Genomic DNA, 22,497 nt, shown 5'->3' with positions numbered 1-22,497 from the left:
TAGTTAAGGACTACTAGCCAATCAGAAGCAGAGTAGGACGAGCCCTGAGAAGCTGGTAAACACAGCTTCAGTTCAGCTGTATATGTCCCTTAACAGCTTAGCAACATCGACTGGAGCAAGAGTTTCAGAGAGAGGTGTGTGCTGCAGCTCAGTGTTTCTCCACCAGTGTTTTTGAGGGCGAGTCTGACTAGCCGCTAGGCAAGCATTATGCCTACCTCTGTGATCTGTGACATCACAGAGAACAAAAGGAAACAGCTGGACTACAAATGAGCAGAGTTTTCTGTGGGAGATGGGAACTCCCTTTGGGCTGGATTTAGAGCTTTTTCACTTTGCAAACCTATTACATGCGCAAAAAAGGTTTATAACTCAATAAACGAGAGGGAAAAAGGCAAAAAGCATTATATGACTTCTTTATTATTAGCAGCGTTCGATAAAATCCTGTTTTAAATCAATTCAAGTGAACACATTTGGAACATGACTGGTGGTGATGAAGGGGTACTTGAGTTTATCTGACTGAGCTGAAAAGAAGGGATCACTGGTTAAGCCAAAAGGGATGCAACAGGGATCAATGAAAGTGACTGTGACTTCAGGTTAGTAACCACTAATCTAGGTAACTGACCTGTGCCCAGTCGAACCAGTGGATTTGTCTGTAGGAGGGAGGAGATCAGGTTCTGGGCATCAACAGGGAGAGCCTCATCCCCTTCTGGCCACACTATGTCATCTACCAGATACAGCCGAGAGAGAGGCAGGAGGACATGAGTAAACAGTGTTGGCGAAGAGGTGAGCAAAAACTCGTTGGTTTATCTATCAGCAATGTATAGTGTGCATACTGTATCCATCTGTCCCTCCACCTTTGATCCCTCACCTGTAATGACCTGTCCAAACAGCTCCTCTGGAGTGTCTCCAAAGAAAGGCACACAGCCCACCAGAAACTCGTACAGGATGATGCCCATAGCCCACCAGTCGACTGGCTTCCCATAACCTTGCCGAAGAATAACCTCCGGGGCAATGTACTCTGGCGTTCCACACACCTAAAAGATAAACATTTCCTCAGTTGTGCATTAGATTTCCTGTGAATTACAAGCAATCCTGCCCTGAGTGAATTTTTTTGCTACTAATAACCACACATATTTATTGTCACATCTAATTTAACTTAACATACTTTTACTTTGATGATTGTGGGTTCTGAAATAGATGCAGCTACAGTGGGAGACAGTTAAAGCCTGAGTGAGAGGCACATGTGTATAGAGCATGTGTATTCCTGCCTAGCTAAGTAGATCACTTCAGAGATGCCAAGACAAGATGAAAGCCCCAGTGAGGGTTTTCATGTGCAGATGGGTTTGCACTGAATGCTAACAGATTTCTGGCCGCCATAATGCATTCACAAGAAATAATGAGGCGTAGGTTCAAAGCATGAGCACTGAATGAAAGGCTTGAGAAAATAAACCTTTACCTAAAAGAGAAATTATTATAACAACTGAGGAAGCACTGGCCTATTGTTCTGCCAACTGTTAACGCTCTCATTTTTTTCATGCTCCAGTTATGCCTGGCACACAATGACAGGGAATATCGTCACAGAAATGACAACATTAAAGGGTGTTTTGTGTTTAAACTTTATTTGGATCATCCTGTAGATGAACAGTCTGCACTGCAATATAGCCAAAAGACACAATTAATGCTATTACTATGTGATTATTTTAACATTTTAATTGATTTGAATTTACTCACCACTTACATGTAATATAAAGTGGAAGTAAATTGAAATTGCTACAATAACTTGAATGTAAAATGTGGTTACTTCAAATGGAGTGGGATTTGAGTATACAGATCTGATATCATTTGTATGTATGTTTTTGTTATACCTGTTTATCCAAAAACTCCCGAGTATCCTTCTCTATGTGTCCTTCATACAAGTTGGTGGTTAGACTCATCAGACCCATCTTAGAAAGGCCAAAGTCTGTGAGCTTGATGTGGCCCATTGAGGTAATCAGGAGGCTGAGAATAGAAAAAGCGAAGATAAGTTCAAGCTACGCAAGCTTTACTTACACTCTTTTGAAATGTACTAGCAATGTAATATAGCAACTGTTTAGCAATGTAATGCCAATATGCATCAGCTCTCTGCAAAAGTTGATGAAAACTAACGCCGTCTTACTTGTCAGGCTTGAGGTCACGGTGCACAATGCCGTAGTTGTGTAAGTACTCCAGTGCTAGGATGGTCTCTGCAAAGTACATGCGTGCCATTTCCACGGGTAGAGCCCCAATGTTCTTCAGTAGAGTGGCACAGTCTCCACCTGCCAGCAGAATTCATTATTTGATTAGTATTGCTGCTGACATTAGCAATTACCATGAATGTCTCCTGATACCCCTTGTCCTAGATCGTTTTAGGTTGCTCTTACGCCAATGAGCAACACAAACAACAGAAATCATGCTATCAAAATTACTGATGTTTTTCTGCATAGTATATTCAAAGATGTCGGGCACAAGAGTATGCATTTTACTTGGTATTCAGAGTATGTTCACCTTACTGACTAGTTTTTTAATAATAATAATAATAATAAGTATTAACAACCTATGTATGATAATGCATATTCTTCTACCCACAGGGAAGGCCTGTAATATGTAGCGCTATTAGAATTTTTAGCCGTGCTAGTGTTGTGGCTGATCTGGCAATTATTGGATGGATTGCCATGAAATATCCACGGTGCCAAAAGGATGAAACACAGTGACTTTCGTGATCCTTGTACTTTTCCTGTCGTGCCAGCATAAGGTTGTCATTTGTGGATTTGAGTGAAATGACTATTGGATGGATTGCCATTCGGTTTGGTACAGACATTCATGTCATTATCATTTGTCATTTTTGCAGTGTGAACCAAGCAGGAAGCTTCCGGTCAGCAAACTGAAGTCCCATAAACCTGCATTCTTTCGAACAGCCAGAAGGGGGCGACTCTTCTGGTTGCAAAAAGAAGTCCGGCACCATTAGAAATAATGATAAAATGACCCTACTTCTCACCTGATTTATTACCTCAGTAAACACTTTACTAATGAGTTTATGGTCTCAATCGCTAGTTTGAAGTCTTCTTCACTACAACATGATGTTCATTTAGTGAATTATGGTCCCATTTAGAGGAAAATAGACCATAAAGCAGAGTATGCTTCGGGGCAGGATTATTTATGATCGACAAGCTGTTACCATGGTGACCTGTCAATCAGGCTAGAGTGACTCGTACCCACGGTACTAGGAGTTGGTTGTTCCCTTTCTCTGGTGAGTACATTTAGTTTTAAGGCTGTTGTTTGCTAGACAAAATTGTCAGCCCTGTTAAAATGAGTTAACGTGAATTACAGCTAGCTCCACATACGGCCGTTAGCTCCACCGTCTCGTCCAAATATGGTCACGTCCGGTGCCGCTGGTTGCAAAAAATCAAAATGGCGGCGGCCCATGCAGCCTGCAGACCTTGACGGAAGTATTTTTTTTTTATTACAAGAATTATATAGTTACAGTTCACGTTTTCATAAGGAAGAAAAAACAGAAACAGTGCAAAAAAAAACAAAAAAACCCAATTATAAACAACAAAAATAAAGTATACAGCCAGAGTGTCAAACAATAAATATCAGTTAAATTAATTATAAAGTTATATTAGATAAATGTTGTAAACATTTTGATGCTGATTTACTCTTTAATCCAGAAATACAGACTATATAATTTTTTAAGTCAAATTTAAAAACATTGAAAAGAGGTTTGTTCTTCAAAAATTTTGATTTATGAATAAAGAATTTGCCAAGCAAGATTAATAGATTGATTATGTATTGTACAGAGGAGTTTGAATCAGAAAAATAAAATAAAATGTCAAAATTGGATATATTTACGTTTGAGCCAAAGTGTCCATTAACGAAGCATTGTATATCATTCCACAGAGAAGAGCTATGAGAACAGCTATAGAATAAATGGTCCAACGTTTCTGTTTCCAGAGAGCAGAAGGAGCATTTTTCGTCTACAGTAGGGATAAATTTTGAGAAGTTGACGGAAGTTGAACTTCCAAATATGGTTTGTCCCAGAAGACACTGAGCACAAAACGTGATGACGTTCATCTCGGCTTACGTACATGATAGACCCTGATCCTAATGGAAACCGTTTTATTCTTTAGAAGCCAACAACAGAACTTTAAATACACTTCTGAGAAGTTTTTAGGCGAGAAATCAACTGTGTAGATTTCGAAGATCGGCAGTTTTACGAAAATTGGCAGCGATTCGAGAATGTGTTCAAACGTTTTCGGAGTTGAGAAGCTCTGCAACTGCCGACGGGTGTTAAATAGCTGCAGTAACATTACCGGAGGCTGCACAGCAACACAACCGGTCGACATGCATATAATCAATTACATTAGGCACATACCCTGGTTGGGGTAAGAGGAATATACTTCGGGGGGCTGTCAGGAATAGCTAGCTAGCTACGGTTAGCTCCCCCAGGCCCAGTCACACAGACCACTGCAGCCAACACAGCAGACGTGTCCAGCAACAGCTGATAATGTTCATACCGCTGTTATTCTGTCAATAAATTCTCAGTAATGTTAAGTTTTAACCTAAATCGAGACAAATCTTTCTCGTGATGCAACATTACAGAATATTTTTGGTTTGTGAAACTTAAAATCACTGTGGAAGAAATAAAATATACAACAGTGGTATGAATTGAAACATTGCTTTATTATTATCATTAGGCTATTATAAATAAGTATTTGCAGGAATTATAGTATAAATATACTATATTAATAATATATAAGTATAGTATAGTAAATATTAACACATAACGTACACTGACACCTCTTTTTTAACGGCTTTTTTTTTTTTTTAACAACTATGCGTGGTCCGAGCAGTCGAGATAAACGTCATCACATTTTGTGCGCGGTGGCTTCTGGGACAACCCATATATGGAAGTTCAACTTCCGTCATGTTTGTTGCAGCTGGACCCTTCTCCAAATTCGAGGCTTCAAAACGGCAGTCCACAAACCAACAGGTGACGTCATGGTGACTACGTCCACTTCTTATATACAGTCTATGGTGTGAACTCACAACATACTCAAAAATTGCTTAGAATTTGTGTGAAGAGTGTATTTGAGACACACCATTAGTGATGTTTACTCACTCAGAACTAAAAAGCCAATTGCACAGACGTTGAAATGGCGGATATTCTTACCTTCTACGTACTCCATGACCATGCAGAGGTGCCGACGGGTTTCGAAGGAACAGAACATGGACACAACAAAAGGATTCTCTGCGAAGGTAAGGATGTCTCTTTCCACGAAGGCCTGCTGGATTTGGTTCCTCAAGATCAGGTTTTGCTTATTAATCTTCTTCATTGCAAATCGCTGGCGTGTCTCCAGATGACGCACAAGGTACACAGCGCTGGTACAAAAGCACACACACACACACACACACACACACATGTGCATTATTTTTTACTTTATGGCCTCTGTGATGCCTGTTAAAAAAAACAAACATTTGTGTCCATGCCTGACTTACAGATGTAAAAATTAATCAGTTCCATGTCTACTCATCCTAATTAGTAGAGTGAACAGGACGCCCTAATGCTCTACTCACCCATACGCTCCATTACTGATCAGCTTGATGGTCTGGAAGTCGGCTTCTCCTGGTGGTTTCATTGCCCTTATCTTACCCTGTGGATCAAAGATCAGACATTAAACATCTATCCATCCATCCATCCATTGTCAACCGCTTATCCTGCGTACATTAAATATGTATTATGAATTTATTTATTTTTTGCAGTTGGAGGTGTGCCTAATGCTAGAGGGATGGCCCAGCGATTCATTCATTCGATTTTGTACTTAAGCATAACTTTGCTAAATGAGATGCCAAGTCATTAGCAGATGAAACAGACATGTTCAGGGAGAGCAACAAAGATCTTGGCGGGCCAGACCTCATATTCCAAAGTAAGCTAAAGTAATAAAAGGGTGGATGAATGTGGGGATGCATTGAACATTGCAGAAATAGAGGATTATCTTTGATCTCACCTCTGTCGAGTCATCTGTTTCAGGTGTTAGCACCCCCTCGCTGTCGTAACTATCAAGGTTTACCATCTCTGATGACAAAAAATGTGGCAGTTTAAATCAAATGTCAGTTAATTTATTTTCTAATATGTTAAATCTCTATGTTGTACAAAGTTTCTTTCTCTCTCCCTCACCTTCAATGGGGTCTTTTGTCAGTCCCAGCTGGCTGATGATGTAACGAGGAATGTCCGTTTTCATCAGGTGACCCTCCTTGGCGTGGTCCTCTGCTGCCTCCAGCAGATGGTAGAACTCCTCAGGATTAAACTCCTGGAAACCAGAGCATTAAGACCTTAACACAGTGTCATCAGGTAGAAATTTTTGGAGCTGGTCCAGTATTATTGAATTAATGACTTAATTAATGATTAAATTAAACTCTGTGGGATGATTGAATTTTTTTTTGAGAAATTGCTTGCCATATAACTTGATTTGAATGTGAATCAGAAAATGTAAAACCACCATGGCTGCTTTTAGCAGTTTTTTCATGATTCACCTCCTCTGGAGCAGCTCCAAGATCTGTTTACGGCAGTCTGTGCTGTTCAGCCTTAGGAGAGACTCCGGTACATTTAATTCTGTATTAGGACTGATATCCCATTGAAAGCTACACTACAAGGTTTATGTTGTGTTTAAACACACACAGTTCATTAAAATCAGCCAAAATCATTAGGTCAGAGCTTCAGCAACAGACCAGCAGCAAATGGTAGGAATACAGCAACTCTGTATGGCACTATACTTGTTCCATAATTCTGAACATTTATAGCACAGAAAAAAATGTTTGCACACACGTACATTATGTCTTGTAGAGAAATTATTATAACATAACGATTATTTGTCTTCAGCATAAAAACAAAACAATGATGTGCTCAAATTTATTTATCTTTATCAACACTACTAAACTCTCTCAATCAGTTTGAATCATTTGTCCTCTCTCAAATTCCCTGCTCTGTGCACGCACAAAGACATGAAATCCTGTGTCCCTGAGCTACCTTGTTTATTCTTGTTGTATGCTAAATAAATGTAAAAATATTTACATTTTTAATGTATAGCAAAATCCTTCTTTTCTCCTCCTCAGATCTTGAAGGATCTGATTTAAATCCTTCTCAAAACTATGCCATGCCCATTGTATGTACACATATTCCGTCACAAAGCGGAAAATAAAGACCCTCTAACTTCCATCCACAGTGACTTTAAGAGTGTTACACTGTCATTGAGCCAACTGGAGAGTTGGAGCAGAACATTTCAGATTGGTTATTTTGTCTCCAATCCGCTCACTAGTAGTAAAACTGAATGAGAAAGGTTTTTATTGTGCGCCTCTGTGAATAACCGTGTGTAATAACTCCTCTAAAAATATCATTTGTGCTTGCAAAAATTATTTCTGTGCTCAAAAAGTCCCATCGCATGCTCAGAGATGAGGCACCCAACAGGGTGAGTGTGAACCTCAAGAGCCAATCCCTGAGCGCAGACGCTGCACCAAAGACGTGGCATGATGCCAAACACTGAACTGACATTAGATCTGATTATTATTATAACGATTATTCGATTAATCAATTAGTTGTCAACCATTAAATGAATTGCCAACTATCCTGATCTGAATCGCTTTGAGTAATTCTTTAAATTAAAAACATCCAAATTCTCTTATTCCAGCTTCTCAATTGTGAATATTTGAAGACATTTGAAGATGTTATCACGGGCTTTGGGAAACACTGATCGACATTTTTCACCGTTTTCTGGACTAATTCGAATTGAATATTCGAAGAAAATGATCAACAGATTAATCAATAATGAAAATAATCGTCAGTTGCAGCCTTAATTGACATGTTGTACTGCAGAGGAGGACTGTGCCACTATTGCAGCTACCGGCTGCAGATCCAAACCTGGTGCCAAAATCAATGTCCAAAACGTGCAACAGATCACACACACAGTAATCCCAGTGCAGAGTGATATGCAGAAAACGGGGGTGGAATTAGATGGACTAATCAATTCTCTGTGTCACTGTTCGTCAGTGTGGCATGACTCATCAAGAGGGACACAAGAATGTGCGTCGGCAGTTACCCAGAAACACAACAAGCTAGACAGATGGACACAAGCGCACACACAAACACACACATTGGTATCCTCCAACTTTAAATGACACCATGGTCATGGTCTGTCTGAGTCAGACTGGAAGGCAGCAGGGGGCCACTGCCTGGTATAAGGCATACGGTGGCAGGACAAATTTTAATCTAAATGCAAATGTCTATGCCATCCAGACAGACTGGACTTTACTTCAGTGTTTGCTTGTTTTGTTTTTCTACCCCTGCTGCGTAATACATCAGGGTGAATATATGCTTATAATGGGCTATCAAATGAGTATCAGTGCTCCTGTTTTTTTCAATTTGAGAATCAATTTGTCTTAAGTCACAAGAGGGATGTGAACTGTGAAATGTTCTGCGATGAAGGGAGGGGCTGTTATGAGGATTTTGAACATGGCAGTAGCATTTTGACAATGATGGGTAAATACTGAAAGTGTGTGTGTGTGTGTGTGTTATATTACCAGACACTCCAGCAGCCTGGCAGGTCGGGAGATGATGATGAGAAGCTTCTTCGCCAACTCTGTGACAAAGGCTACCTCGGAGCTCTCTGAACGCTCATAGCACTGACAGAGACAGACAGACAGACAGAGAGAGAGGAAGAAAGGGAGAAGATTAAAACTGACATTTATAAAAAGACAGAGTGACAAAGGCAGAACAAAAAGCTCAAAAATCGGTGAGATATGAGAATATCGGATCATGAAGGAACACAGCAGATACAATCAAACCAAAACCAGGCAGCCCAGAGTAATCACAGCGATCTAATCAAGCTGCCGAAATGGGGTTTGTGATGAAATTCATACCTTTTATCTGCTCTGGCAAATCACAAGCACAGTTAGCCTCCATTTACCGCAGTCATTTCAATCATGTCTCTCGCCAAAGGCATCATGAGTGTGAATGAAATTAGAAGACTTGAGCTGAATCTCTCCATCACTAATCCTCCACCACATCACATCATCCCAACCAGCAGAGGGTAGATGTATTTGTTTCTGTGTCTAATTTCATAGAAGTTGCCTTATGAACAGTCTTCACAAATAAGTTATAACCAAAGTAGGTTATGTATATAGTTTTTCTCCAAACCGGGAATCCAAGTGTTAAAATTGGTGGCAAACTTTTATGTAGACCGTAGATATTTTTCCGACTATACTCTGCCACAGCACAGCAAGCTGTAAAGACTGACACTTTATCACCTTAAAAGGTGAAGGATGAGGCGATGGTGTTAGCAAGCTGTTAATTTACTAACTAATTTACACATCTAGCAGATAAAGAGCAAGATTATCATTCATTTGGAATTGTGTTACATTGTTGTATTGTCAGTTTCTGCAAGTCAAAGCTCTGTTTTTGGTCTCTACCAGCTCTTAAAGGGGAACATCTGGCTCTTTAGCTGCTAACGCTCCACAGCTGCCTGCTGCTGGAAATACAGTTTATGAGAGCAGTGAAAATGAATGGCCGTAAACCTAAACAATGAGCTGAAAAGATGGTGAAATGCTTCGTTAAGGTGAGGGGAACTGCAGAGTTAGGTAATAATTCTCTATGGGCTAATCACTACAAGCAACCACTGTTACATTTAACATTACATCTTTTCTTACTCACATCATGAAGAAGCTTCTCCAGATTCTCCTGCAGCTCAAAGAAGTATACAGAGGTGATGAGGCCCTCGCGGGCTTTGGCCAGGCAGTCTCTGGACAGCTCAGCTATCTGGTGGTGAATGAAGCTGAGCACTCCATCGGCCAGCGGAAGAACATTTTCAGGAGAGAAAGCCTGGATGAACTCGGCCAGCCTCCCCTCCATCTGTGCCGTTGCCTGGTGGAGAACAAAAAACACAAAAATGCGAACATGGAGAGTGGAAGAAGAAGCGACAGAGGATAGGCTTATAGATTTCTTTAAGACCCAGAGTTATGGAAAATTCAGAAAGCAATTTCATCTGTGGCTCGGCTGATTTACACTGACCTCAATGCAATGTCATCTTTCCCCATCTGACTTAATTTCCTATGGCTTTGATTTATATCACCATATATATTTAATACCAACCTCAACCCACCAAAAGAGTGAAAGAAAGAAAAATTAGGCAAAAGAGAAAATCTCTTTTATTTAACATTTAATCACTGTGGCAGTATTTATGAGTGCTGTGAATAAACTTAATATTGTCTTTGACAGGGTGAACTTATCGCAGCAGTGTCACATGATCTTCTTTGCTATGGTTTAGCAGCACCCATGGCACATTTTCTTTGGGGGGGGGGTGTATGACATCAAACACTCATTCGTATACACAAATCTTCACTCATAAATTATATCCCTGTGTATTTCTCTAACATTTGAGTTCGGACTTCATAGAAGTAAAGTGACAATTATTGTGGATTGAAAGATTACTTGAATGCTTTGCAGGCTTAAAGAACTACTCACTGTTGTGTGTGTCTTTATGAAATGTGATGTTTATCACGAAGCAGCTTCATCTCACCTTTGGAAAGCGCTCTTTGTATACATGGTTCATCATGACTATCTCATTGTCATAGCAGGAGGAGGAACGTCCTGGGCTGAGGGGAAAAACAGAAAAACAGTCTAAAAACTATGCTTAAGATTCGATTAGCACTTAAAATGATCCATGACAAAGAGAAAGTTAGTACTTTATGGATATGTAGACACAGCCATCATTAAAGTGAGACTACGTAATTGACCATTCCTCCTCTTGAAAATGGATACTTGAGGCCCCAAGCAGAAAAACATACTCTTGCTCAGTTCAATAAACTCAGGGTTTTGCTTCTGTACCTTCTTAGGTCGGTATGACCAGTAGCTTATGACAACTAATATTAGCTAACGTTGTAAGCTTAAGCTTGGTGTTGCTTTGAGACTGACATTACTAAGTCAGTTTGATGACTTCTTGACTCTTTTCTTCATCATTGTCACTTAAGTTTACTTTAAGTGATCAAACAGACTTGTTTTATATTTTTTTTAACTATGTAACTTTTTAGAACAGATTAATAAAAGGCAGCAAAATGTCAAAAACAGCACGATTTACCTAACGTATGCTAACTGGTTTTATGGATAATTTCAATGTTTTATTTGTATGAGGAACATGTCATTTCTTTTCTTTAAAGTTGCATAGTCTAACTTTAATGACAAGCTCGTCTTCATATAAACAGTTCTAACTTTCTAATCAAATATTAAGCATAATTCCAATGTTGGCTTCAAAATAGGAAAATTCAAGTAGTTATATAAAAGCAATTACAAGATCAACCATGGGCACCCCCTGTAAATCTGCTTTGAAAGCTTCTCTTTTAAAAAGAGGATAGTGCTTTTGGGCAGCTGAAGCCGCTGGTTAATCTCATGGGTTCTGTAGCTGCTGCTGACCTGAGGCTGCGGGAGCGTGGGCGCATGTGGGGAGAGCAGCGGCCCCCGTCATCATCTGTGATGCTCTCGGTGCTGCCAAAGTGCTTGGATAAGAAGTGGAGCTCATCCATGGTGGGCTGGAAGGGCAGCTGGTGCAGCCGTTCCTGAGAGGAGCTGGAAGACTGGAGCGGGAGAAAAGGAATATGGAGAGGAGGTGAGGCAAGAGCAAAGGGTGGAGGAGAGGATTAGGAGGGGGCAGAGGGAGAAGTTGGCAGATGAGGAAAGGAAACAAGAATATTAGAGTTGGACGGATCAAAAACAATTATCGATCAATTATTACAATATTTGCAGACTTAAGTTGCCATTCATTGTGGAAACCACAGATGACAAACGGAGAATTGAAATGTTAATGAAGTTGTCCAATGAGCCCTGGGTCAGACCCATCAATCTGTCTCACAGACAAACCACGTCTCACCACCTCATTTGCCTTCATCAAAGCAATGAGACTCCTCCACTTACTTTGCTAACCGAAATATCGATCACTGATCAATCACATGTGACAGACCAATTGAAAACGGTCAGACTTAAAAGGTTTGGATGGAACAAGCTTGGAGACTCTATTTTTCTTTTTATCTGTTTCATGTATGTCAAAGTTTTTCCACAGATTGTTTTGAGGTTGCTCTATCCATTTTTCTAACCACCGTCTTGGCAACTTTCTCATCGCTGTAGTGCTGTGACTGACATCTTTTTTTCTTTCTGTTCAAGTTTGAATTTTTGTGGGAAGGTGAAGCTCTCTTGTCCGTTCAGCCACAGTAGCTATTGTGACCAGCATCATCATAAGTGGTTTTGCAGTCATGCAGTCAAGCTATTATAAACCGTTACATTTGTTGGGTTTCACACAGTCTATGTTTGGGTATTGTTGTGTAATTGTACTGTTTAAATTGAAAGAAATGAAATGATTATGTTATATTATATGATTATACACACATTTGATGATTATCACACACAGAAAAATAACATTTTATAATAACTTTAAAAGGCAGAATAAGTGTTAACACCACAGTGTAAAAACAACACCTTGTGGTTTTATGGGCTGTTTCTCTCTGTTTCAAATCCTTGTGCTAAGCTAAGATAACTGGCTGCTGGTAGTAATCTCATCTATTGACATATATAAGACATGAGAGAGGTGTCAAACTTATCTAACTCTCTGCATTAATTATTAATTCCCAAAAATGTCTAACTATTCCCATAGGGTAAGCACCTGGAATTACATTTACCATTCATGAAACCACAGTATCATTCAGTGATAGTGATAGAATTCTTAATGTGAAAATGTTTTGGATTACTATAACTTAATTTATTTAATTATCACTTTAAATGGAGCAGAGATGTTTCTGTTTAGAGAGGGGAGCTGAAGGAAGCCCTGGGCATCACTGCTCAGTCTCATTCATAGAAGTCAGAGCATTTATTCCAATGAAATATCATTTTGTTTCTAAAGATAGTATTTGCTTAAATTTAGCCCGTGGCAAACGTTTCTGTGGAACAGTCTGTGCTCTGTCTTGTGCCAGTTTCTCCTCATTACGCCATGTTTATCATGTCCCTCTCATCCCACTGGCCTGGCACTGATCACTTTCCCTTTCTATCCTGCTCAACCCATCCATCTAACCCTCCATCCACAGCCAGATGAAGAGCAGGAACCAGGCCTTTTACGTTGCTGTTACACATCGAGATACACCAAAAATCACAAGGGAAAGAAATGCAAGTGACAACATTCTGGAGATGGATACAGTTTAGATGAGGAAACCAAACAGAACAACACAGGATGCAAAAGCAAGCTCTAGAGATTACATTTGTGTAAAATCACAGTAATATGTCTGTGGTTCCTAATATTTTATGTCTGACTATCAGATGAACTCAAGTTCAAGAAATTTGGGAGAAACGTTATTTACCGTTGAGCTGGGAGTGTTAGTGCCATATCCAGAAGAAGGCAAAGATGCTAAAGACCAACGTCGTCCATCCGCTCTGCAGAGAACACAGATGTTACTTCACTTAAAAGCCCAATGTGATGCATACATTTTGTCATTAATATGCACCTACTACACCTTGATCAATTATAGTATTTATCCCACAGCCTGATAAAATAATTGTTGGAATCAACTCAAATACCTATGGTTATTTTCATTAGCTGTGAATTAATACATTTGACTGTAAGACAAAACCCTGTCTTTTGACATACAACCTGGCCACAACTAAATTTTTTGTGCACTAAAATAATGTAATTCTGCAGAGCAATGACTTATAACACATGTAGTTTGTCCCAGGGGCCTTACTCATTAAAGACTCATTCATTGTGCTTCTTTATGCCTCGATCGCACAGTGACAGGCAGGCAGCAGTATCTGATAAATGAGGACAAAGGATTTACAGGAGCACCAGGCTCCCAGAGCCTCCACTCCCAAGACTGTGTCTGACAGAGGAGAGAGAGAGAGGTAAATAACCTGCAGTGATTGGCCTTCTTCACATACATCCCTGCCCAACACAGGAGAGGGAAGTCTTGCCCGTGTTGATGCATCCATACTACGGGCAGACCATTATTTTTTGCAGCCACAAAAGCCACAAGAGCATTAGTTCCAGTTGATCCCAAAGGTGTTGAATGGGGTTGAGGTCAGGGCTCTGTGGAGACCGGTTAAGTTCTTCCACACTAAACTGGGAAAAACATAATATTTTTATGGACCTGGAAACAGCCATATTAAGGAAGTGAAGTTAACACTATTGTCTAAAATATCATTGCATAAAGATTTTGCTTAATTGGAATTAAGGGGCCTAAACCGCAAAAACCAGCCCTAGACCACAAGTACTCAATAGATGAAAGTAGCACATCCAGGTACTTTGCCCCTGCGTCATGCCCCAGCCCCTTTTTGGGTGAAAGTAGCATTTGACTGGTGGTAAATACAGATAGTAGGCTATAAAATAAGAAAACTGTATTGTTTTTTAGCCATTAGTAGCCCAAATCATATGACCAGTCAGGCAAACAATTATGTTTTGATCAACGATGATTGGTGTTGTTATATAGAAAAGAAATTAAGAAATAGGGGTTGACATGTGTCCTTTCTGTCTGTCTCCATCCAAGTAGACGACCCTGACAACTACCTTATTGAATCTCCATGTAATGTATTTCTGATGTCTGTCACTTTCTGTTGTTAGGACACTTTATTTTGCTGTTTTGGTGGTCTGTCCAATGTGTTTCTGTAAACTAATTACATCGATAGGGCGAAGTAGGCCCGCTGTCTCTGTTTTGACAGCCGTTTGTGCTTATTACATGAATTTACTGTTTTAGCCCCACGTGCCACGTTACTTTATATTGTTTATAAGGTTCATTATTAGAAGGTAGGTCAGCTCAATTTATTTGACTCATTAATGTTAAAATACCCTCTGCTCCCAGCAGCCTTTCAAGTGTACAGGCTGTTAAACCAAACTCCATTCTAAAAGCAGGTGTAGGTAGGGACATATGTTTTCACAGTAAATACACGCCATCGCTAAGACTAAGTTCACTTTGTTCTCCAGAAACAATCAGCACACATGTCATTTGATCAGTTTTTCATACGAGCAGATGCACACATTCATGGCCACCCGTCCACACACACACCAACACACGACATTCTTGCTTCTTCACCAGAGCAGCGTGAATAAACACAGAGGCACTGTGAATGTAATGGCTTGGCCCTGTCATGCATCAGTCAGCCGGATACACTGCGAGAACCTGCGAATGCAGCGGGAGGCTCCCTGCTCCCCAGGATGTGCGAGACCTCACACAACAATAGATCCACACCTCGTCTGTTCTGTGATGCTTACTTGTTCTCTCTCCTCCCTTCCCTTTGTCTCACTCTGACTTTACTTCTGTCTGTCCGTCGCCCCTCTCCTGTCTCGCTTTCTGTCCCTCTAACATCTCTAGCACAAAAATAATTAAGAGTAAACGTGTAAGCACACTCAATATATGAAGTGATTTAAGCAGTGACCTTCTGGATGAGGCAAACGAGAAGTGTGCCGGGTTGCTGGGAGAGAAGTTTCGTGGGCTGTCCAGAGGGCTGCTTCCTGGTGGGACAACGAGACATTCACAGAGGATGAGACACAAGACAGGGAGATGCAAATGTGGGAAAAGAAACTGTGACTGTGAGTAATCAAGTAACTTGTGACCAAATGACAACAAGAAAACAAGCCGATTTAAAACTTCTTACCACGGTTTCCTTTTTCCCTGTGAGGCGCAGCACTAAAGCTGACTCAGACTTTTCTGATTCTGTTGTTCAATGTGACAAATATTCATAACGTTTTAGTAGAGTTTGAAGGGGTAAAAGGGTGTGAAATTGATTTAGTTTTTTCCCAAATCATAAAGGCCTGTCATTGATTTTTTAGACTGATGAATTCTTTGTAGCCTAAGCTTTTTTTTTATTCCGCCCTGTTCTGTGAACAGTAATGTGGGTGTTGTGATTAATGGACTGAGAGATTTGATTGGGGGCTTTTTCAAAAGATGAATGAATCAAGCCAGCTAATTTAAGGGAACAGTAAAGACGTAGTTCAATCTGCACAAACCACCTCTTCTATCAGTCTCCTTAGTTTTAGGGGTCAGACAGTATAGGGCGACCAGGATGTGAGCACCTTAGTCAAGTCCTGTTCATTTCCAAAACCAGGTCAAAAGTCAGATTGAGTCAGCTGAATACCTTAAATCAAGACACTAAAGATAGAAGCTGCTTCTTATGGATCAACAAAGATGTAAATCTATCTGCATAGGGTTATCTTTTATATCCTAATGTATAGTATACAAAAGTCTGAAATTTGTGGAGATACATTTACACCTTCTTTCTGAGAGTTAGATCACTTAGTGTCCAAAAACTGAAGTGAAAAATTACAATTTGGGTTTTACGTGGAGTTATGTAAGTACAGTATTCGACGCAGTATTGTGACGCAGTAAGTGCTGGTAGGTGGATTTTGTTACCTTGGACAGAGCCAGGCTAGCTATTTCCCCCTGTTTATAGTCTTTCTGCTAAGCTAGGCTGACCGGCTGACGACTGTAGTTTCATATTTAGCGTACAGATGTCAGAGTTGTATTGATCTTCTGACCCCCAGAAAAAAAGTTAATAAGCCCATTTCCCAAAATGTGAAACTTTAACTCATGGGATTATGATCATTTATACACTTAAAAGACCCTAATATAAAAGGTTATATATATACCTTTAACTGATTGTACTGAAAACATACCTTTCTTTAACAAATATTTTGAAATCTATGCAATTAAAAAAGTTTGTGCAGGAACCACTTATCAGTATTTACAGCAGAAGGACTAAACTAAGTGGAACACAAATAGCCTCGGACACTGTTCACACAATGCATAGCCATTACAGTCTTCTACCTTCAGGCCAGAGATACAGATCACTCACATTCAGGACTAAGGGAGTTATTATACGTACCGAGGTGTCCAGGGAGGGGCAGAGGGGAGTGGGGACGAGGCAGCGTGGGAGATGTGGTGGTCAGGATCAGACTTTTCCTGTTGCTTGTACGACAGCTATTGAGGAAGATAGACATATATGTAAACATGAGAGGATATCGCAGTTACTGTGTCAAAGTGTGTGTGTGTGTGTGTACTGTGTCTCTGTGCTTGTTCCTATGCATGTATAGGCGCAGAAGAAGCAGATGCAAACGCATGTCTCACTGCAGGAGCACACCAACGATAAGGAGTATTCAATTTCCTCCGCCATCCATCCCTGTCTGCCTCCACTCAGCCAAGATAAGAAATGAGAGTGAAAAAGGGGGAGAGTGTGGAGGAAGATGAGAGAGTGGCAAAGTAAGAGAGAATAGTGGCAAAAAGTAAAGGAGAAAAGAAAGAATAAAGATGAAAATTGTAAGCCAAAAAAAAAGGATGCTGTTTCCAGAAAAATAAAAATGTTGCGAAACATCCACTTTTCCATGATCTCAGTTAATTATGTTTGGGCTGCTTAATAGCTGTCATTACCACACTGAGTCACCTCAAATTTGCCCATGGACATTCATATTGCACATGATATCATGGTATCTGACTCACACACCATTAGGTAGTAAATTGAGCAACCTTTGATTACCCTTATTTTGTTAGAATGTTAACACATTTAATTCAAAGGCTTTTTAAAACATGTGCGGCACAATGTGCTTTGGTTTCCGATGTAGTGAGGGGCGTAAATAAATGCAAATAAAAACAACTGGAGAGAACCAACAAAGTGACAACAGCATCTCATCTTTCCAGTTGTCACATGGGTTCCCATGTGAGCAGGACACACTGCACTGCACGCACGCACGCACGCACGCACACTTACTGACACTTGCAGTGTAGAGACGTGAGCTGACTGAGATGGGATCAACACAGTGAGCTGAGGATACACAGAGGCAGAGACACTGTGTAAGGTGGGCTGGGAGGGAGACACTGGCAGTTTTCCAGAAATACCATTACAACATTACAGTGTTTTGAGCTTCACATCTGGATGTAAATCATTTATTAAAGGACTGAATGAATGACTGATCTCATAAGGACTTTCCTGACCGAAAACAAACTAAATAATAGTCCACAATAAACCTATAAATAAAAGGTCATGCTGGTTCGATAAAATCTCTCTTCTGTGTGCGTTAAAAAACATTGTTATTGTACCAGCCATTGTTATTTGCTGGACAGGCCACCTTGACTGGGTGAATCACGGAACGGAGGAAATCTTATATTTTCATTTTTAGGGGTGTACCACAAAGCTACTCTCCGTGTCTGTTTAAATGTCAGTAAAATGTCAGTAAAATTGTCCATTTACTTCTAAGTTTCGGTGTTATAAGTCATTAACCCATATTGTATGATTTTTCTTTAAATGTTTGAGGTTGTGTATGAAAAAGAAGGAAGTCTAAATGTTCTGTGATTAAAAAATGATACAGCAATTCACAAAAGAAACAAGCTGTAGGACCTCATACGCATATATTTCACAGTTTAAAAAAAAAAAAGTCAACAAAAAAAAACATTTCCGACAAAAACCTGAAAAGCTTTCTTTCACTTTAAGACGTTCCCTAAAAGTCTGAACCTGAAGTTATAAAGATCCCACCAGGAGTCTAGCTGAGTATTACCATAGCAGCCAATCATTTCTGTTTTTTTCAGTCACCCTTCTGCCCATCTGCTAACAGTTGCTTTGTGAGGGCTTGTGCAATAATTTATTTTCATACTGCCACCTAGAATATTACAATAAGGTCAAAAAACTGCACCAACACCATTTCATATATGGGTTTCCATTATTTTAACTGAACACAGGATGTCCTAATCGATCAAATCTATAACTAGCCTTATGGAAATTGATCACATTTGTCAATAGGTTGGATTTAAGGGGCAGGTCCGATAACTGCTGTTGTGCCAATTCACACTTTCTTAACAGGATCAATTATATCCTGTCATTGTTCTACAACTGTAAACCTTTTTCTCTGAAGATGCAACCTCACAATAACACACTCCCTCCCCAACAGCTGCTCCCAGCGATACCAATCATCTCAGTGTCTGTGTCATCTCATGTGTGTATGTGTGTCAGTGTGTGAATGTCTCAGGTTCAACATAGCTTCACTGGCTTTCATTACCTTCAGAGTAAAGGGAAAGACAGACAACGACTAAAAACACAGTCAAACCGAGCAGCAAGCCTGTTCTCGGTTAATGGATTCTCAGTGCTGCAGGAAGTCAATGGAGGCAGGCTGTAAACACACATAAAACACACAGCACTTGGCCTTGAATTTCCCCTGTAAGGCTGTCAGTATTCGGTTCTATGTGTAAACATGTCGACGCTAACTGCCATGTGTTTACTTTACACATCCAGCAAGTATGCAGTTGCTGATGCAGAGCCCAAATATCAAAGCAATGTCTGTTTCTTGCTCGATGGTCATCCAAGATCAAGAGATGGGTGGGAGGGGAGGGAGAGACGCACTCCACTGCACTCAGTAAATCTGGATTCTACTGGCTGTTGCCGAGGGCCGGAGAGAGGGATGAGGGTGTGGAGGTTGAGGAAGGAGATGTGCAGAGAGATGAGGGGGGGTTAGCTGGTGCAATCGTGACGTGAAAGCAAGATGAGTGAAAACAAATGTTAAGGAAAACGGGGTGACTGCAAATCCAGTGGAACGAAACTTGAAAATGAAACAAAGACAAAAGTGAGAAAAGCGAGAATTAGAGATGCAGGTTGAAAGTGCTCTCAGGGGTGCTCATCACCAACACATGTGCAAGGTAAACATGACCCAGTTTTTTCCCCAATGCATAAACACGGCAGAATGTACAAACACAGCACACAGGGGAATATGGTTCACTGTAAGCGTGATCAGATGACACCGGGGGGGGGAAAGCTCTAACAAAGCCAGACAAACAGGAGCCTTCATCCTCTCCATGTTCTTACTCCTCCCTCTACTCAACAGCAAGGGGGAACATTAATATTGATCAAAACCAAACCACCCATTCATATGAATCCACACAAATGTATGTAATATACAAAGTCAAATAGAAGCAGAACTCATAGAGCAGAGGGGCTGGAGAAAGACAAAGTAATGCATAAGCACTTCAAAGAGAAGAAAGAGAGAGATGGAGACTAGTGTGTTTAGCTCCAGAGCATGAAGAGAGCTGTGAATGAATGAGAAACGGCCAGAGATAGAAATGATAGTGGTGAATAAATCACTGATATAGTCGTGGAAAAGATGAAAGGGACGTTTCCGGGAAAGGGTGAAGTAGGAAAAAGGGATGCAGAAACAATTGAATGTTCTGTATTTTTCATTTTATGATCTTGGTAATAATCTACACTCATGAAGTGTGCATCAGCCCCTTTTTCTTTTCCGATATACATATCTGTGTGAAAGTTTTATAACAGCATGAAAGGACTGGAGCACGTCATTCCAGGAACAAAAACCAGTGGACATTTCTTTGGCGTCTACAACCCTGGAGAGAATGGGAGAGGAGGGAGCCATGGTCACATGACAGCTTGTTGCTATGCAGCATGCGGCAAGGAGGCTTCTGATAACGGCAACCAAGGACCACAACCAGGGAGAGGAGAAGGAGAACAAATGCTGCTCAATACAGGTGTCACTCAAGTTCACCGTTTGGTGTGGGGGGGGGGGGGGGGGCAACACAATGTGAAATGCCAAACAAATCACCTGGTAAAATGAAACTAGAACTCAATGGGCCACTGGCAGAGTGACACAGATCTCATCCCTGCAGCAATAATCAGTAGCCTGTATCCTTCCATTAAAATGGGAAATGAAATAAATAACCACAATGTGAGATAGGAAAGGAGATCACCAGCTGCATTCTTAAGAGTGGAGGTAGCAGCAGTGGAGGGGGAGAATCACTCACAGGGAAGTGAACTCTGAAGTCACCACAAAAACAATAACCAACGTGTAAAATAGTAGGAAAACCAGCGTGGTATACATACAAACAACTGAACCAAATGACAGGTTCTGACAAAAGAACATGCTGTATGTGTAAGGGCACTGAAAGGGAAAGAAACATCTGTGCTTGCAGTTTCTACTGTCAGTAGTTATAAAATAGGGCTGAACAGTTTTGAAAAAAAGTTTGACTGATATTGCAATTGTGATGTGATTTGCAATACTCTCATTCAATTGAAAAACATTAAAATGCATTGTGGTGGTTTTTGCAAGGATCTGTACTAAAGCAAGACGTTTTCTTAAGTCTTCTTTGCAGCAAAACAATATTTAATTTAAAATGGTATTTTGACACACATCTGCAATGGACTGGTGACCTGTCCAGGGTGTACCTGTACCTGTACCGATGTAAGCTGGGATTGGCTCCAGCCCCCTGCAACCCTGTACGCAGGATAAGTGGTTGACGATGGATGGATGGCTGGATGACCTACATATAACCTTTAAAAAATATAGTATCTCCTGCGATTTTGATAAAATTCTGATTAATATTTCAGCCTTATTACAAAATGTGCACCATTTGTACATACAGAGCAAATGCATGTGCAGATATTGTAACACCTGGGAAGTGTTCTCATAATTATCTGAGAAACGTAAGTATTTTATAGTGAAAATGTGCAGTAACAGATGAACTGTCTATAATGTGTCATATGTCTCGCATGGCACATAATGCAATTTAAAACAATAATGGTCCAACAATAGGTCCTTGATTTCAGGTAGACAAAAGTTAAGCTAACGCTAAAGCGGCATAAACCAGCCAATAAGTCTGCATACTCACCAGATGATGATCCATGTAGAAGACATGGAAATAAAGAAACAGCTGTGTTCTTTGATTGCAGTGTAGAACTATTAGTCCTAAGCATGATGAGGAAAAATGTACAATCAGACTATTTAATTAATTAATAATAATTCCTGTCTACATCAGTGGGGCTGAGGTGGAGCAGGTGAACAGTTTCAGGTTCCTGGGAATCAGCATCACAGAGAACTTGACATGGTCGTCTCACCTCTCCATACTGGTGAAGGAAGCTCAAAAATGACTTTATTTCTTGAGGAAGCTTAAGAAGGCCAAAGTCCCACGCCAAGTTCTTGTCAGCTTTTACAGAGGAGCAATAGAAGCATCTTAACTGGAAACATCACAAACTGGCATGGGATGTGCATGGCCCAGGACCAGAGGGCTCTGCAGCGGGTGATTAAAACTGCTCAGAAGATCACTGATACCCATCTCCCGAGCATCAGTGATATAGGTGAGGTGAGGTGCCTACGCAGAGCCCAGAGCTAACAGACTTTAAAGCTCAAATTTATCTTCAGCACTGCTCCATTGATCATAGAATATTGTTTATTTCTGTTTACCATTTTTATAATTGCTTATGTATTAATGTATATTGTCTGCTATGTCGCAGAAGGGACATACAAAACACAATTTCATTATATAACCTGCCTACCTACCTATTATTCTTAGCAGAAGCTGGAACCAGGGAAAGCTTGGTATTTTTGCTTTAAAATTGATTATACAGTGAATTGATTATTTAAACTGTTGATGATTTATTTTGTATTAATTTATTAAGCAATGAATGAAATCATCGTTACAGCTCTA

At 40.3% G+C, this 22,497-nt stretch overlaps 1 protein-coding gene and 1 long non-coding RNA gene across 5 annotated transcripts in view; one reads left to right on the top strand and one right to left on the bottom strand.

The window, feature by feature from the left end:
- The window catches only part of LOC119883384 (microtubule-associated serine/threonine-protein kinase 1-like), a 49,356-nt gene that overhangs the window by 11,382 nt on the left and 15,477 nt on the right, over nucleotides 1-22,497 (bottom strand). For all 3 annotated transcript variants that reach the window (XM_038694009.1, XM_038694017.1, XM_038694024.1), the window contains 15 exons: nucleotides 16,910-17,004; nucleotides 15,464-15,539; nucleotides 13,399-13,471; nucleotides 11,471-11,631; nucleotides 10,581-10,656; nucleotides 9,716-9,925; nucleotides 8,587-8,688; nucleotides 6,191-6,323; nucleotides 6,021-6,088; nucleotides 5,590-5,666; nucleotides 5,186-5,394; nucleotides 2,153-2,291; nucleotides 1,863-1,995; nucleotides 866-1,031; nucleotides 620-721 (listed from right to left, as the gene is read on the bottom strand). In XM_038694009.1, the coding sequence (XP_038549937.1) occupies nucleotides 620-721; nucleotides 866-1,031; nucleotides 1,863-1,995; nucleotides 2,153-2,291; nucleotides 5,186-5,394; nucleotides 5,590-5,666; nucleotides 6,021-6,088; nucleotides 6,191-6,323; nucleotides 8,587-8,688; nucleotides 9,716-9,925; nucleotides 10,581-10,656; nucleotides 11,471-11,631; nucleotides 13,399-13,471; nucleotides 15,464-15,539; nucleotides 16,910-17,004 (1,820 nt within the window). The remainder of the gene's footprint in view (nucleotides 1-619; nucleotides 722-865; nucleotides 1,032-1,862; nucleotides 1,996-2,152; nucleotides 2,292-5,185; nucleotides 5,395-5,589; nucleotides 5,667-6,020; nucleotides 6,089-6,190; nucleotides 6,324-8,586; nucleotides 8,689-9,715; nucleotides 9,926-10,580; nucleotides 10,657-11,470; nucleotides 11,632-13,398; nucleotides 13,472-15,463; nucleotides 15,540-16,909; nucleotides 17,005-22,497) is intronic.
- Nucleotides 5,134-9,865, top strand: LOC119883416. Of its 2 annotated transcripts, XR_005440642.1 has the most exons (5): nucleotides 5,142-5,271; nucleotides 6,258-6,364; nucleotides 8,590-8,798; nucleotides 9,478-9,620; nucleotides 9,725-9,865. It is a non-coding gene; the product is annotated as an uncharacterized LOC119883416 (long non-coding RNA). The 2 variants fall into 2 exon arrangements; XR_005440641.1 differs by lacking the exon at nucleotides 6,258-6,364 and having other exon boundaries at nucleotides 5,134-5,271.

Source organism: Micropterus salmoides, unplaced genomic scaffold (assembly GCF_014851395.1).
Source record: "Micropterus salmoides isolate LMB-PRFRI ecotype aquatic unplaced genomic scaffold, ASM1485139v1 Ms_hic_scaffold_10, whole genome shotgun sequence".
Classification (NCBI taxonomy): Eukaryota; Metazoa; Chordata; class Actinopteri; order Centrarchiformes; family Centrarchidae; genus Micropterus; species Micropterus salmoides.
This window is presented reverse-complemented; position numbering and strand designations above follow the sequence as displayed.